The sequence below is a fragment of the Phytophthora infestans genome, genomic scaffold (assembly GCF_000142945.1).
Source record: "Phytophthora infestans T30-4 supercont1.4 genomic scaffold, whole genome shotgun sequence".
Classification (NCBI taxonomy): Eukaryota; Oomycota; class Peronosporomycetes; order Peronosporales; family Peronosporaceae; genus Phytophthora; species Phytophthora infestans.
In genome coordinates this window covers 3215786-3232247 of record NW_003303755.1, presented here as the reverse complement: position 1 = coordinate 3232247, position 16462 = coordinate 3215786, and the positions used below count along the sequence as shown (strand labels likewise).

Genomic DNA, 16462 nt, shown 5'->3' with positions numbered 1-16462 from the left:
TAGCGTTACTGGGTTTTTTAATTTTTCTAAAAGCATTTGTATTTCAATTGCAAAGCCGAACGTTTTTTAACGTGTGTTTAAAAACACTTTTCTAAACGGCTTTAAGAAAAACGCTTTTGTTTAGCAAAACCAGTTTTCAAATGGTACAATTAAATGATTGCTTAAATTGTTAAAGTGTTTTTATTACAATAGTTTTGTGACGACGACTTGAAAAAAATAGAATTGGATGCCTCCTCAATGTGGTGGTAAAGTCAGTATCCGCGTATCATGCGCCGGCGTGCGCGTCAACCAACGGCGTGCGTTGCCAACAGACGGCGGTCGGGTGTTCTTCAGTGAGTCGCAGTACTCTTCTTCCCCATTTCTCGTGCGTGTGACCTTCGACAGTGTTTCCTTCATACATCGCGGGACACACGTTGTGGAGCGGCGCTTCACGTTCCCGGATCGCATTTTGCATGCCGTGCTAGCGGAGTTCTCTTCACAAGTCTTAAATACCACAATACCTCAAACCAGTGTGTCTACACAGGGAAGGAGAGCGCGGAAAGCACCGTTAAAGCCTCGTTTGCAGCCTCATTTATGCGTTCTGGTGCGCTCCGACTGCTTAAACGTCTACACTGCAGCCGGAGAAGTGTTCGAGGTGGCACTACCCTTCCAAGCCAACAGGCTGCTCCCAATGGAGGGACGAGGATTGCTATTGCAGCGTAGTCCAGCGATCCCAATTCCTTCGTCGTCTTCGAAACGACCCAGAGACGCTGCAGCAGTAGCTCTTGCCCGCAAGAACCGACGCGCGAGCACTAGCAACAGAGGAGATGGGGGACGATACAAGTACAGCACTGGAGACAAGAACGCACCGGCAAGACCGAGGTATTTTACGCTTAGACATCCGCTGGACGAGGTCAAACCTGTGGCCTTAAGCGGCGAAAAGTTTCTTTCGGACTCGGCGTTGGAAGCTGTGGATGTGCTGGAGGATAGAGTATCGCCTATCCTGGTGGCTTTTCATCGCTGGGAGCAGAGATTTTGTGTCTTTCGGATGAATGTGGTGCAGAAATCGATGAGCAGCCTGATGCCAGAGGTTAAAGTAGTGGACGGACCGACATGGACGAGATATAGAACTAGGAGCGACTTGGAGAAGTTGCGCGTGGGGATTGAACCGGATTGGACTGCAGCAATGCTTTGGAAAACGCCGCGTGTTGGGCCAGCGACTTCCAAGCCGATGTTTTTGTCGCCTATTGTTTCGTCTACTTCTCGCTTGACTGCTTCACCTGTTACACCAACGCCGTTAGCGACCATCACGCCGTCAACATCATCGGGAATCATTTCCAAGCTAACGTTTATCGCATCAGGTGCCGACAGACTTCCGTTGCTGTGTATAATGGACAAAGATGCTGGTACTCTTCTGATGAAACCCATTTCACAGCAACAAAGCGTTACTCCAGTGCCTGACCAAGGTGGCAATGAAAGTGATAACGTTCATATCATGTACTGTCGTGACGCGGCTCCAGTCCGGCACGTAAAATCGTGTGAAGTTGGTGAAAAGCAACATGTTGACAGCCCCACAGACATTGTGGTGCTGGAAAAAGATGGCTCGCTTGTGCTGTATAGAGCGCAAACTCTAATTTGCCGCTTGGCTCTTCCTGATGTGGAACAGAACGGCTTGGTTGCCAACGTGCAGTTAAACTCTGTTGACAAGGGCGACGCCTATGAAATCGTGTACCCAGATCTGTGTGGTAGCTGCAGTGGGAAGATCTGGCGATGCGAACATCCGTTAAAGATCGTGAGCTCTCCGCTGTTACAGCAAGTGTTTGATGTGCTGGACTACGTTGTTCCCTCGACGGAGCTAGATGTGTTTAAGGCACACGTGATTTGCAGGGCACAGCAAAAAGCTCGAGACTTTGCACGAGATGACGACTTAGTGGATGGTGGGCTGGAATGGCAGGCCTTCTGTGAGAGTATCGCTGGTATGTTGCCGGAGCAAACAGATGATAAAGATGAAGTGCTGTCATCAGTAGCACTGGGGACGACTGAGGATGATGTGGAGATGGCTGCTGCTTCAAAGTCGTCATCGTTTGATTTGCTTTGCCAGAGTGAATATCACGACATGTATCAGTATGAACATGCGATGCTCTTTGCCACAATGGAGCTCCCCGCCACGAATGTTAGTCCCCGTGACAACCGTGCCACTAGTCTGGAAGGCATACAAAGGGAAGAGAAGATACTACTTATGGAAGACTATGCGAAGAGCATATTTGCAGGGCTTCACTTGCTGTGCGAAGATTTAAAACTGTCGATAACGCTCTATAAAGAGCGGTTGCTTCTAGCAGAGTTGCTGTTGAAGATGTCTCTGCGACTGAAGCTCAAGCCTTTTGTCACTTATTACACGGAAGACAATTGCGTTCTGCAACACCGAACAATACTACGCTCGGAGTTGGAACAACCTCCAAAGAGCAACGAAGGAGGATTGCTTGGCTTTACGCAGTATGGATCTGTGCCAGATTTGCTCTCGTGGCTTCAACATCAGATGACATCACCGCTACCCACATCAGTGGACTTCCCTACACTTCTTGACGTTGCAGAATCACCCTCTGATAGCTTGTGTCGGCGTCGTGAGAGTCCACTTCACCGCACTAGAGCGATTTGTCGCGTGTACGAGTTGATCTCTTCAAGCTCAAAAGAAGTGTCTTCGATGCAGGCAAATGCTTTCAAGTTGATCGCGTACCTCACACAAGACCCCCTTGGTAGCACGTTGTCATTAGACGATCTCCCTGTTGGAATGAGCTTTCCTATCATCCAAGCGATCCGTCATGTGAAGCACCACCCGCCTCCTTCCATTACCGAAGACATTTGCGCCTTCGTGGGACGTGAAGACCTCAGTATTGCAAGCGCAGAAAGCCTGACCGACCATTTCGATTATCCTAAAAACCAGCAACAGCATGATCTTGCAAGTAAAGGCAGCGACTCGAACACTCAAGCTGAGGAGGAGTACCGCGATGACTGTGACGGCCTTGAAGACATTATAAGTCGCAGCCAGCCGCTTTTCCCAGCTGATCAGAGGATGAAGGAGGTCGCACGATTACTGCGATCAAGTCGCCCTCTGTGTTTGAAGCTAGAGAAGACGCCAGATCTGTCCGATCTCGACTACGCGCAGCAGCAGCAAGCTCGCTTGTTGCTGCTGTGCAAACGGTCGATGGCGCTATCCGTTGCTCGCGGCATGGTCACGCTTGGCAGTTTTGACGTCTCCACAGCACAATCGCAGATCTGGCGCCTGCAGATTCCTGCGCTGCCTCTTCAAGGTCGGAAGCCACCAGCAAACGCAATTGTGGAGCTTGATCTGTCGGGATATGCCAAGGAACTGACGTATTGGCCTCAATTCCACAACGGCTGTGCTACTGGACTACAACTTCCGGCACACGATCTCTCGGGCGTTATTAATCGTCACTGGATCAAGTATCATCGCCCGTCAGTGAATGATACGCAGCGAACGTCAATTGGGACTCGGCAGGCTGCAGCGACCCCGTCAGCGGATACTACTGGTCGCAATGTGGAAGAGGCGTATGCAGCGCATGCAGGACTATTGCTGGGCATCGGCCTACGCGGTCACCTCAAGTGTTTGTCCATGGCTGATGTCTACAACTATTTGTCGCTGTCAAATGAGTTCGTGACTGTAGCTATCATGCTCGGCATGGCCAGCACGGCTGCACACTGTCGACACAAGCGAAAGCAGCAAGCTACACCAACGAAGTCAGACGCTGGCGACGATGAGAGCCACGCCCCACTAGGAGCTGATCAAGCCGAAGAAATGGCACCACTTGAAGCGGACCAGTTCTTCTCTGATTTCTCTGAGCTTTCCTCATCCGATCAAACTCCTCTTCTTGGAACAGGCTTAGAGTTGGCGCTCGAGCGATCAGTATCCAAGATGTTGTGTCTTCATGTGCCGTCGTTGCTTCCTCCCCCCTTCGGAGGATTTTCGGTACCTGCATCTACTCAGACGGCAGCTCTACTGGGACTTGGGATCTTGTACCAAGGCACCGGTTATCGTCTGATGACTGAGCTTCTGCTCACCGAGATAGCGCGCTCTCCGTCGAGTGCTCAATTTGTGGGTAGCAACAGCAATTCAGGACTATCGACAGCTTCGTTTGATCAACTAGAGGGTTACGCTTTAGCAGCAGGAATGGCACTGGGTCTTGTTGTCCTTGGACGAGGTCAGACCACTTCAGGAGACCCTGGACTTGCCGATCTCAAGCTAGAGGAAAAGCTTCACAAGTATATTGTCGGTGGTGCACAACAGTATCGGGACGCAAACGCAGCTGGAAGCTGTCTGTATCGTGGTCGTCGTTGGCATTCGTTTGGTAATGTCAATGGCTTCAACTCCGCGGTTAACGGCAGTAACACGGCGAACGGTGCGCCCAATAACACGGGAGCTTCTCCAGGCGCTGGTCGTAATACTAAACCGTCAAGTGATCGCAGTGGAGCGCGTAGTGGCGGCGAGCATGTCAACATCGGGGTAACTGCCTGTGCAAGCGCTCTGGCGTTGGCCTTCATGTACATGCAGACGGACAACAAGGCGGTGGCAGCTCAACTGGCGGTTCCTGACACTCTTATCCTTCTGGACTACGTTCGCCCCGACATCCTTTTAGTACGCACGTTGGCAAAAAATCTAGTAATGTGGAATGATATCTCGCCGACAACCGAATGGATCGAGCAGCATGAGGTCCCAACGCAGCTTCTCCAAGTGTACGAGTCTATCCAGACACGTCGTGGTGATGGAAGAGGAAATTTGAGTGGATCTCCAGCACACTCTGACCTCCACTCCATTTGCGAGGCCTATGCGAACATCATTACTGGAGCGTGCATGAGTATTGGACTACGATTCGCTGGTACAGGGAACTCGACAGCTCGATCTACACTACGCAAGTATGTTCTTCACTTCCGTGAGCTGAGATCAAAGGCTTCATCGTCGTCTTCGATGATTCTACGAGGAAGTAGCAGCGTCGTTGCTGCTGCGACAGAGCGTGCAACTGTTGAACGGTGCTTAGCGGTGTGTGCACAAGCACTCGCATTGATTGACGCTGGAACGGGTAATGTTGAGTCGCTGACTCTGCTACGGTCGATAACACTGCGGCAACGTGTGGACGCAGCAATGACTTATGGCAACCACATGGCGTTGAGTATGGCGATTGGATTGCTCTTCCTCGGTGGTGGACGTGCCACTGTATCACGATCGAAAGAGGCGATTGCAGCGCTTGTGATCTCACTGTATCCGATGCCGCCCATGAATACGGCTGACAACAAGTATCATCTGCAGGCTTTCCGTCATCTTTACGTGCTGGCAATTGATACGTCGAGATTATTGGAGACCGTAGATGTGAATACTAGAAGAACTTGTGCAGTTCAGGTCCGAGTCGACCTCCGACCTACTGGAGATGGATCTGACACGCAGCCATTGTACCACGTGCTTCAAAGCCCTTGCCTTCTTCCGGATATCGCAACGATTGAGCGTCTTGTCATCTCTGATCCTGGATTTTACCCGATTGATATTCTTACGTCGCAGTCTGATGGACGGATGTCGTTGGAGACTGGCAGAATGAGAACAGCTAATTCGCTACGACTGGAACTCTTGCGAGGGAAGAACGTGGTTTTTCTAAAGCGTAGATGTCGAAAAGACTTGGGAGTCTTTGCAGATTTTGCGGAGGAATTGGAGCAACAACATGGCTTGCGCGCAGATGACGACAGTGGCGACACTCGACTAAGGAAGCTTTTTCGTGCCTTCTTCACGTCGAGGATTAACGGTGACGATGACGACTGCGACGATGTTGAGGACGACGAAGATGTGGCAGATTGGGGCAGTAGCTGGTGGGCAGCGCAGCTGAGCTCACGGGCGCTGGAGCAAGTTCAAGACGAGGAACAATTGCTCATGCCAACGTATCTCAATGCGTTGCATGCGCTCTTCCGGCTGCAGCAAGTTCCGCAACTGGCAAGTGTTATGGAAGTCGTGGACTTAAAGTTGCTCAGTGAATACTGCCGTCTGCCAGTGTCTCATGTAGCGAAAGATGAAAAGAAAGATCAACTCGTCAATGGATCAGAAGGAATCACGGAGAGAGGATCTTCGCTGTCTGGATTTGGTGTATGGCTCTCGAACCAAACTGAAGAAGCTCTTAGTGCACTCTGGCATCGAACGTCGTTGGATATTTCTTCTCTCGCTTCAGCTCGAGTTCAACTACTGGTGGAATCCTCGCCGTCGATAAAGCCAACGAAACAAGGCAGAGCTGTGCTGGATGCGCTCTTCGTTAGTGTGCTGGTGCGGTACTTCGGTGGTCCTTCAGCGTCCTCCGTATTGGTTCAGAGAATTGCTGATAAAGACTGGAGAACTAAATTCCAACGCGTTCTGGCCGCTTGTTCACGAGCTCAGCATCAGTCGACGTCACCGGCACGATTTAAACTATCTGCCTTTCTGGACCAAGACGAGCTCACAGAAGCGGAGAAGACCTTCTGGCTTAAGTTGGTATCGTTCTTCCTCTTCTCAAACTAAGTGGATAATGATGCAGACAAGAAGCTGGTGCTGTTTTGCTAATGTTATATAGTTTTTATTGTCTTGCAGGCCTTTGAGCCGAAATGGGTGCGTGAAGCTGACAGCCATCGCCTGCTCTCCCTGCAAGTGTTTTTCCTATCTATTCACCCTCCACTTGCAGAAGATTAAGCGATCAATCTACTGCAAGAATGGGGTGGCCGTCGATCTGAGAAGCGTCTTCGTCGCTGTCGCTCACAAGCCTGGAGATATGCAGACACGACACACAAGGTCCGCTCGCTGCTCACCTGCTGACGATCACCAGTATCGCCTCCCTGCAAGCTTGCCCGGGCTGTCGAGAAGCATCCGTGCAAGTCCTCACCGCTGTTGCTATCTCTACTTTTTTTCTTTTGTGGGAACAATGTTCTCTTCTTTTTTTTTTCACTTCATGGCATGCCATTTTTTTTTGCCATACGCCACCACTGCAACCTGCTCAATTCAGTTTGGCAAAAGTGATTTTCATTTTACGTCTCTTGCGCGGCGACGACACGGCTGCAAGAGCCGCTGCCATCTCCAAGGGCTTCTTCACCACCTTAACAGGCGGCGAAGTGATCCCTCGAGCTGCCGCGCCATTTGCCGACGTATTGACAGAGTTGTCACTCAACGGGTTCCCGTCCGAGCCACCAACTCCTTCCACAGCCTTGTCATCACGGTCACGCTTACCTGTCTTTTCCGGAGATGTCGTGGACACCACCTGCTTCGCCTTGACCGGTGTGTTGTTGACGGAATCAGTGCCGTTCACTTCGCCTCCATCAGCTGCAGGATCAGGACTCCCTGGCTGCGAAATGCTGCCCTTGCCGTTGGCCATCTCAGTTGCAAGTGACGCAGCCTTCTGACTGCACGTCAAATCATCTCCATCTTCTTGGGAGTGCGTTCCCTCGTCACCTGAAGGCGAAGGACTGGGAGCTGCAGCCTCCTCCGCTTTCTTCTCTTCTTCCTTTTTCTTCTTCATGAACTCACGACGAGCAGCACGCGCAACCGTCCGTCCGCCCATTTCCTCAAACACACTCTCGGGCAGCGCTTTCCACAAGACTGGAGTAACTCGCACATCCATCGTAGGCGTTCGTTTGTTCCAGCGATAAAGATCGTTGTTTTTGAAGTATTCCACGGAACTGTCGATACTCACTTCACGACTGCGTAGCTGGCGGCGGTCAATGTCAAAGCCCACGTAGAAGCAGGCACCGAACTTGCTAGGTTGGGCTGGTGGTTGGCCGTTTGATTGTCCACCGACAGGAGCCTCGCCAGCGGTGACGTAGCTCAGAGAAAATTTCTTCGTGTACACACGCAAGCGACACAACGCCGGGTTGTACGCCAAAGACTCGACCAGTTTACGCATACGAGACTCGCAGAAACTGCACCAAGCCTGCTCCTCATCCTGCTTCTCCGTGTACACCTCGACCGCGAGGTAGTGTTGGTGGACGGCGAAAAATTCAGACGGTTCAAACAGCGGTCCCCATTCCGACCCTCCTTTGCTGAGTACGTCCTGCACAATGGTCAAACCACGCTTAAACTCCTCCTTCATCACTGTCAGACTGTGTGTCGACACGTTAAACGAAGAGTTCATCGACGGGTATGCTGGAGTCAAGATCGGCATCACTTGGTAGCTATAAAAGCAAGATTAACATATATCAGTATTGTAACATCGAATAGCACACTAAGTCAGTATCACATCAACGTACCGGTTGTGACCTGCGTTGGCGTTCCAGACCTCGAGACCGAGCTTGGCGTCATGGGTTTTGCACAATTGAATGGCGAGCGGCCACTTCCAGTTGTTCAGCACCATGAAAAATCGCAGCAGTAAAGTGGACGGGGCTGCCGTCGGGTACAGCTGGTTGATGAAGCACACCAAGATGCACCAGTTGACACCACCAAGGTACCCCATCTTGTTCGAGTACAGTCCGCGTCGTTTAGCCCATCGTCTGACGATTCGAAGCACGCTGATGAAGCTCTCCCGGTTGGGTGTCAGCTTGATCATGAGTTCCGTGACTCGAGGACCGTTGAGACTCTTCTCCGTAGCTGGATCCACGCCAACAAGCACGTGATCGTCCAGTATATTAAGGTTTTCCGGGATAGAGTTCCTCGGCAAGATGGCAATCTGTAAATCGATGTTGATCTCCTCGTAGTCAAAAGTGATGAGAGGTACAATGGCGCCTTCGATAGCTACAAGCTGCGAGACTTTGGGGTGTTTCAGGAATATCTCCTTGAGTGACGAGAAAAAATCCTCGCGCGTCACGTGGCGCGGTGCCACGCAGATAGTATCGATATCAGCTCCAGGCTCGTTGACTCCGAGTCTGTAGGAGCCCGAGACGAGGATCTGGCCGCCAGCGTCCGCTGCCATTTCCTCGGGAACGCCTTTCTCCATACATACCTGCTTGACCCAGGCACGGAAGATGGAGCGAAGCTCGGCCAGGATCAACGAGCGACGCGTGATGTTGGCATCCGATTCGGTCGGGAAGTGCTCGTCCATATAGGTTTGAAGCTTAGCCGACTGCTCCAAGTCCTTGGGCTCCGGCGGCGTCGTCCGGATGGCCTTGTACGCCTGCTCCAGCACGTGAGGAGCCACGGTGAACGTCGAGCTCTGCATCTCGAAGCGGATAATGAACTGAAGTCTGTCGTTTCTTGCCAAAATCTGCTTCTGTCAATCGAGGTCGGTGCTGTCTCTGTGCTGTTCATTGGACGATAAAGCTTCCATATTTCATTGGGCGAAACTTTGTGTCAAAGAAAATATAGAAGTACTTTTCTACCAATCGTTGTAGAAGTCATGTTTTTGAATTTTGAACCGGAGAATCTTCGCGCTCAACATGGACGACATCGAGGCACTCATGCCCCGCACCAAGTGCGTCCTTCCCCGCGCCATAATGGAGATGCTACACGCTGATATGCGCTCATACTTGTCTTTGCAGAGCGGCAAACGATCGTGCACCGGTCGACAAGGCCAAGCTGAAGCAGTACATGGCCACCAAGAATGCTGTGCACACCGTCGGAGCGTAAGGAGAAGAAATGGTCGCGAATTATTTCATTTTACTTAGTAATTTACTGTACATCACTGTTTCAGCCGGTCGGGCGTCGTGGTGCGCGGTGACGTGCGCAAAGACGCGGAAGGATTCGAAGACGTCGACGATTTCTGGGTCGATGACGACTCGATGCAAGACGACTCGGTGGACGACGACGACTGTGCGTGCAAATACCTACAGCTTAGGAGACTACTGTTATGTATGGTGCTGAAACTGGTTATGTGCTGTGGGGACAGCGCTGACGGCGTCGGACAAGGAGTCAGCGGACACGTCGGGCGACATCTCAGAGCCCAGCGAGCACGAGGTGGAGCTGGCAGACATCGGCAGTCCCGTTATAAGTGACCGTGAGGGTATGGAGATTGAACCAGGGACTATACCGTCACGAAAACGCTCACAGAGAAGTAGTGGTCGAGCGGAGAGAGAGGAGAAGAAAGAGGATGCAGATCCGGCGCCCTCTTCTCCTCTACGCAGCGATGTGTCGTTCGATTTTGGAGGCTCACCACATGAATCTGTGGATATGAGCGTTGATACGAACGTTACGATCCGTGATCGACGCAAGAAATCGACTGCCAAGGATGACAAGGCAAAGGCAAAGGCTCGTCGACGAGAATCGTTTGGTGGACGTGGCTTTGACGAGGATGCGGCCAGTCCGTTCTCTATGAATGAAGAACACGTCACACCACTCTCAAATGGTACGTTTACTTACTGTGGTCCAGATATATTCAGCATGCTTGAACGTCGGACTGATAGTGTTATTCTCTTGTGTACCTACAGCTAGTGACCGCACTTTGAAGTCGATTCCTTCGTTTTCCGACAAGAATTCGCTCTCGCCGAACATCAGCAAGGATCTATTCAAAAAAGGAGACTACGATAGCGATGCCAGCGACGAGAAGCCGAAGAAGAAGCAGACAAACGGCAAAAAAGCGAAAAAGACAGCTTCTGCAAAGCTGTCGGATGGTGACACGAAGAAGCGTCGAATGCGACCAACAGGAAAGTACGGCTATCGAACGGCTCCACCTGCAACAGACACGTCGACCCAGTCTGTCCAGACAGACGACGACAACGACGAATCTTTCGAGGCGCAGAATGACTCAGGTGGCGAGACTGGAGATGACAGCTTTTACAATGAACCGGACGCTCCCACTGGCCCAGTGCGTGACAGATTACCGGACGCGACTAGGATTCTAGACGATGAGAATGATGAAGCCTGGGATGGCAGTGGCTTGCGTCGATCGAAGCGAAGACGTTTCAAACCGCTGGCCTGGTTCAAGAGCGAACACATGGTGTACGAACGTACTTTCGTTGGTGTGGGCACAGTAATGCCTACGGTTGTGGGCGTGGAGCGTCTTGGTCATGACTCTCCGACGTCAAAACGAACGAAGGCCAAGCCGCCGTCGAAACGGACCAACAGCAGCAGGGCGTTGACGCTCAAGGAGTTACCTAAGGACATACAAAAGCGGATTGTGGACAGCGAATGGGCGACGCTTTTCGACAGCCAGGCAGGCTGTATGAACGATCTCAACGTTATCTGCCGTTCTAGCGAAATCCGACTACGTAAGCTTCCGACGGAGGAGAGGGGTGGAGCGGTAGTACACGCCTATGCAGGACAGAGTTTCAACCTATTCAGTCCGTCTCCTTTTGCTCGATGGATCTCTGGTCGTGTGGTGTTGCCTCCTGGGGCGTGGAAAGAACCAGAGGGCGTTGGCCAAGCAGTTCAGCTGTTCTACGTGACGGGGTGTCAGCCGAAATCTCTCGAGTTGGCGTTGGGTCCTGAGACCGACGACGATTTCATCGGCAGCAAGCACACGACGCACTTTTTGCTCAGTCCAGGTGACGAGTTTTACGTGCCCGCTGGCAACGTGTACTGTGTGAAAAACCATTCAAGCTCTGCGGACTGCGATCTGCGGTTCACCATTTTGAAACCCGAAGCACCTCCTATGCCGGACGATAACGATTCGGACCCAGAGCAGGAGAAAGAAAAGGAGGATCCGGTGGCCGCAGAGGCCAAGCCGGAGGCAACTGAGACAGCGAATAGCCCACTGAAGCGCAAACGCGAGGAAGACGCGGGTGATGATGCAGACGCAGAATCCGATTCTGTCTAAAGAGATTATGCACTTTCATTCTATTATCAGCAGTCTCCGTTTTTCAGAACAGTAGTACAGTAGTACATGTTTACTGTTAGAGTATAGTACATGTACTAGTTTCGTGTGCAAAGTTCTCGGGTAGGAATGCGACTCGGATATCGGTGTGCATGTATCGTCTCCATCGTGGCATTGCTTGTGCGGTCACTTAGAGCCGGAAAACTGTCTGACTCGCCGATAGCCGGTCCCTTTATCCGGAGCGCATGATTACACCGGTATTCTTTGACGACCACTGCCGCAGTGACTGCGGCGTCAGTAGTGGACACTGTCCACATCGTGCAACGGTGGACTTTACCTGGCATGGATTCATGCGTCATTTACGAATTAGAGAAAGTCTTCGGCAATTTGAGTAAGTGCTTTCAGTGCCCTTGCCACTATAATACTGTACCTTTTGGCTTCTCTTTTGAGACGCCCACACACGTCGACGTTAAGCGTTGAAAAATACAAGCAACTGAAAAAAAAACGTTCCTCGTTGCAGGGAGCGTCGTCAACTCGAATGGAGATTTATGCGCGCATACGCATGGGCGCAGCTCTGCAATAAAAGCAGATGGCTGAAGCCCCAATATGGAGAAAATAGGTGAGACCACAGCAGCTGTGTGGCCTAAGAATACGCGTGGGTCGTGGTTCGGTGTCTTGGTGTGGCAGTCGGCAAAGCGCAGTGACGCTCGTATGCACCAGAGTGGAAGAAGTTGTCAGTGCTGAACGGACTGCACATCGGACAGCCAAGATCAGCACTGGCTGCCCTATACAATTAGGTGGCGCCGTCGACTCGCTATTGCTTATTTCGCGTGCTCGACAGCAATGGATTCGACGACTTCGTCGTCTAAGTACGTCCGCAGCGAATACTTTATGGCTATGGAGGTAGCACAATACTGACGCCTGGGCTGCTACAGGATGGATGAGATCGAGATAATCAAAGAAGGCAGCGTCGCCGTCCGAGGACACTTCATGGTACGCTCTCAGCTCTTATCAGCTTTATTGCCACGTCGCGTCTTGTGATCTCATTTCTCGTTTTGATTTGTAGTGGCGAGATCGTTATGTTCTTGTCAAACCAGGAGAAATTGTCATCCGTCGCCGACGTGAAGGATCGATCAAAGCGAAGGTTGGTTCATATCATTGCTCAATCCCACCACCCACCATCTTCGCGCGCTCACAGCCTTGTCCACCCTAGATCGATCTGCTCGATGCGAATATTAAGCTCACATTTCTCGGCGGACAGTCACTACTCACGATATCTATGCATGGCCGAGATACTGTATTTGATTTTCGCTCGACCGTCACGCGTGACGAGTGGATCAGTGCCATTGTTAGCGCTCAGGAACGCCCAGAAAGCGATGAGGAATGCGATGAAAACGGAACAGAACTTTTATCTGGGGATGAACTAGACGACCACAAACGCAGCTCGATGTCGAGTATGGGAACTGAAAAGAGCGATCTCTTGGAAGAGGACGGCGAAGGCTACAGTGACGCTCTGCTGGCCTTACAAAGCGTACGCGATTCCGTAATGCAGTGTCATTTATCGATGGGGGCAGCAGAAGTCGATACTTTTCTTACTCCTCGCGACAATCCTGCGACTCCAGCGTTCACAAAGATCGCTCCATCACTTCGACGAGTGCAAAGTGCTAAGCGAAGTGAGGAGGAGCTACGACAGAAGCGTCTTCGATCGCTCTTGACAATGATCGAAAGCACGCGGCATGGTGGACGTGTGGTATTGCTACATCTCGGAGTAGTAGCGTCTGCAGGTATTACAGTCGGTGATATGCTACTGGCGTTGGGAGAGAAGCAAAGGGACAATCCACGGCTCGGTTCCTTCACACCGCGCACCCTGAGCACGCAGAAACACAACGTCGCATCGTTTGTTCGGGACATTCTGTTCCACCCTATTTTTTCAAAGCGCGAGGAGGTCAATACCGAGGTTGTACAAGGTCTCATCGACTTGTTCTTCCCTCATTGTCGATTAAGAAGATTCAGCGACGACACGGAATGGCAGCAGGCGAACAACGTATCCAGAGTCCCGACAAAGAGCGAAAATGATGCTGATATCGCCTCAGCCATACCTGTTAATACCCCCACCACTCCAAATCCAACATCAAGAGCACCACAGAGGAAAAAGCGACGCAACCACTCGTTCCCGAACTTGACTGGCATCTCTCAACTCGCTAAGAACAAAGGTTTATTACTAGCATCTACTGACGACAACGACCGATCTATTAGCTCGAGGAAATGTGAAGAAGGAGGAGCACAACGTTTACGGGATAACCTGTCGGTGCTGTTTGCTCCTTTGCATCCGTCTCCAGGTCCTGGAGGAGGAAGAGAACCTCCGATCCCCCTCTTGAGTTCCAGTACACTGTTCGACTCGACACACGAGGAACTTGACTTAATTTGTGAAGATGTCCCGCTTCCTGCACCTCTACGAAGTTTACTATGGGAGATGTCGTGCTCCGAGATGGCAGAACAACTCACAGTTTTCCATCATTCTCAACTCACGAACGTGTATCCGTGGGAGTTTCTCCATCATCCCAGACAAGCAGCCAAGGAGCTGACAGACCATTTCAATCGATTAGTGGCGTATTTTGTGTGGTCGGTGCTCGTTGAGGACTCGCCAAAAGAACGTGCTGAAGTCATTGAGGACATCATCTCTATCGCTATGGCTGCAAGTGCACCACCGTTGAATAATTTCCACTTGGTGATGGCATGTGTAGGCTGTCTGGGTGACACGCCACTCATGTCTTCACGGATGCCAACTACGTGGAAAAAAGTCCGTGCCAAGTACAAAACTCGGCTAGGAGAGTTGCGACGCCTGTGTGATCATACCGGAGGCTTTGAGAACTTGCGACGCAAACAGAGCACCGAAAGCGCCCGCCCAGTACTGTCTAGTGACGTATCGACTGCCTCGATCATCCCCTTCGTCGGCGTTATTGGAGTCATGCTGGAACGACTACGATCAACTAGCTACTTCACTGCAAAGAAGATGCTAGATCTGGACAAACTGGAACGCCAGTATATGGTGCTAAATGTACTTGAGAACGCCCTTCTTAAGCCAGCCCCACGACCGAGTCGAGCACCACAGCGTGGAAAGACAGCTCCGACTGAGACTGCTGATCAGATGACAACGCGCATGCAGCACTTCTTTGCGACTCTGAAAATGGATTTTGCCACGTCTCGACTGCATCAGCTACGCTCACAGCAAATCCTGGCAAATGAAACCAGTGCTACGAGTTCCGCTTCAACCTCGTTTGTACTGACAGCAACAGTAAACGGGAGCAACAGAGGAGGTGCACCATTGACAGCGAGTCTGGCCACGAATAGCTCGCATGGCTCCATTGGACTGAGTGAAGACTCGGGACTGCCGTTCGTGTCGTTCCGTGATATCTGCGTTCTATTGGTGTCAGTGCTGGACACACGCGAACGGATACAAATGGCGCTTGAAGCGTTGTTTGTGGATGGCCGGCAATCGGCTACACAGTTCCTGCGCAAGTTTTGGCTTGATTTTAAGCTAAACGTGTGGATATCCGGTGTTGGTCCCACACTTCATAGTGTGCGGCTTTGTGTGTCGGCTCTGTATCAAGAGGTTATGACGCACAAGATCACGGAGCTCATGCAAATCAGCGGCTTGGACGAGAACTCGAGTGATCTGCACGACATGGTGTACGTGAAGATCGTGGTGATTACTGTGCAACCTATTTATCTGAAAATCGTATCGAAAGTCAAGCGCAATTTCGTCAAGGAGGACGCTCATGCATCCGCTCGGCTACTGAAAAGCACTCCTCAAGTTGTCGTGGACACTAGCAAGCCGACGATGCCATGGAGCAGTTGCAGCTCCAGTTCTCCTGTTGAGTTGCTGGACCTTGTATGTCAACTAGTAGCGCTGCCTCGAGCCAGCACTACTACAGCAACCGTCGCTGCGACCGACCACCAGCTCGCAGCCGTGGAGTTGCTGGGAGCATTACAGCACCAAGGACGCCACACATTTCTTGCCACGAACCCGGTGAGCAGTCTGTACCTGATGAAGCAGATTCTGGAACCAAAGTACCTTCCTCTTGCTCGTCGACAGGCGCTCGATGTCTTTGTTGCTGCAGTCACATGGCTACGAAAAGAGCAATCGGCGTCCTCCGATGCGCCTCAAGTCGCCTTGGTGTAGCGTCAAGCTACTAGCTTGAACTAATTCTCCGCCACACCAGACCAGAGTGGACGACAGCCTACACTGACTGAGCGCTACACCCTATCACATGTACGACGACCAGCGTAACGCTGAGCGTTCGGTGGCGAGTACCGCGCCGTTGGTTGCATGTGCTGCCATTCTTCCCACTGAAATTTCGGAGATGGTCAGAATGTATTATCACGCGAGACTTGTATTTTCGCCCCCACTTGATCGATATGAGTTAGCTCTGCGAAAACCGCTTACATGTACTTGCTAGAAGCTCTAGTAGAACGGCCCTCTAAGCAATGCTCAGTGAACATTGCAACAAGCTAGCCAAAGCAAAAAAGTTCTATGCAATGTATCAATACACTGTACAAGGTACATGTACCGTATAGACGCGCCGAATTTGAGGCGCTCTATTTTTACCCACTCAGCTCGCTCGATTATCGGATACTGTACAAACATTCCTCTTTGGAGTGGTACCCCAAATAGTGATACCCTCTAGCTAAGGAGGTTATTTCCCGTTAATCGTAAACTTTCTATCAAAACTACAGATTTTTCTTAGTTTTACAAAATCAGAGTGTATTAGTATATAAAGTTCCTTAAC

At 51.2% G+C, this 16462-nt stretch overlaps 4 protein-coding genes across 4 annotated transcripts; 3 read left to right on the top strand and 1 right to left on the bottom strand.

Moving 5' to 3' along the window:
* Nucleotides 1–203: 203 nt before the first annotated feature.
* Nucleotides 204–6523, top strand: PITG_03779 (anaphase-promoting complex subunit, putative; the record flags this gene model as incomplete). The annotated part of the gene is made up of 4 exons (XM_002906779.1): nucleotides 204–2002; nucleotides 2054–2152; nucleotides 2606–6027; nucleotides 6094–6523. 4 exons carry the CDS (start codon nucleotides 227–229, stop codon nucleotides 6521–6523), a joined length of 5727 nt encoding a protein of 1908 aa, XP_002906825.1.
* Nucleotides 6524–6947: 424 nt separating this feature from the next.
* PITG_03778 (Poly(A) polymerase, putative) lies at nucleotides 6948–9180 on the bottom strand (the record flags this gene model as incomplete). The annotated part of the gene is made up of 2 exons (XM_002906778.1): nucleotides 6948–8163; nucleotides 8239–9180. 2 exons carry the CDS (start codon nucleotides 9141–9143, stop codon nucleotides 6993–6995), a joined length of 2076 nt encoding a protein of 691 aa, XP_002906824.1.
* Nucleotides 9181–9360: 180 nt separating this feature from the next.
* PITG_03777 (uncharacterized protein) lies at nucleotides 9361–11675 on the top strand (the record flags this gene model as incomplete). Its single annotated transcript, XM_002906777.1, has 6 exons — nucleotides 9361–9395; nucleotides 9463–9546; nucleotides 9615–9733; nucleotides 9810–10108; nucleotides 10157–10265; nucleotides 10348–11675. The coding sequence occupies 6 exons, from the start codon at nucleotides 9361–9363 to the stop codon at nucleotides 11673–11675; spliced, it is 1974 nt and encodes a 657-aa protein (XP_002906823.1).
* Nucleotides 11676–12014: 339 nt separating this feature from the next.
* On the top strand, nucleotides 12015–15855 carry PITG_03776 (uncharacterized protein; the record flags this gene model as incomplete). The annotated part of the gene is made up of 5 exons (XM_002906776.1): nucleotides 12015–12063; nucleotides 12514–12541; nucleotides 12608–12665; nucleotides 12739–12816; nucleotides 12886–15855. The coding sequence occupies 5 exons, from the start codon at nucleotides 12015–12017 to the stop codon at nucleotides 15853–15855; spliced, it is 3183 nt and encodes a 1060-aa protein (XP_002906822.1).
* Nucleotides 15856–16462: the final 607 nt, after the last annotated feature.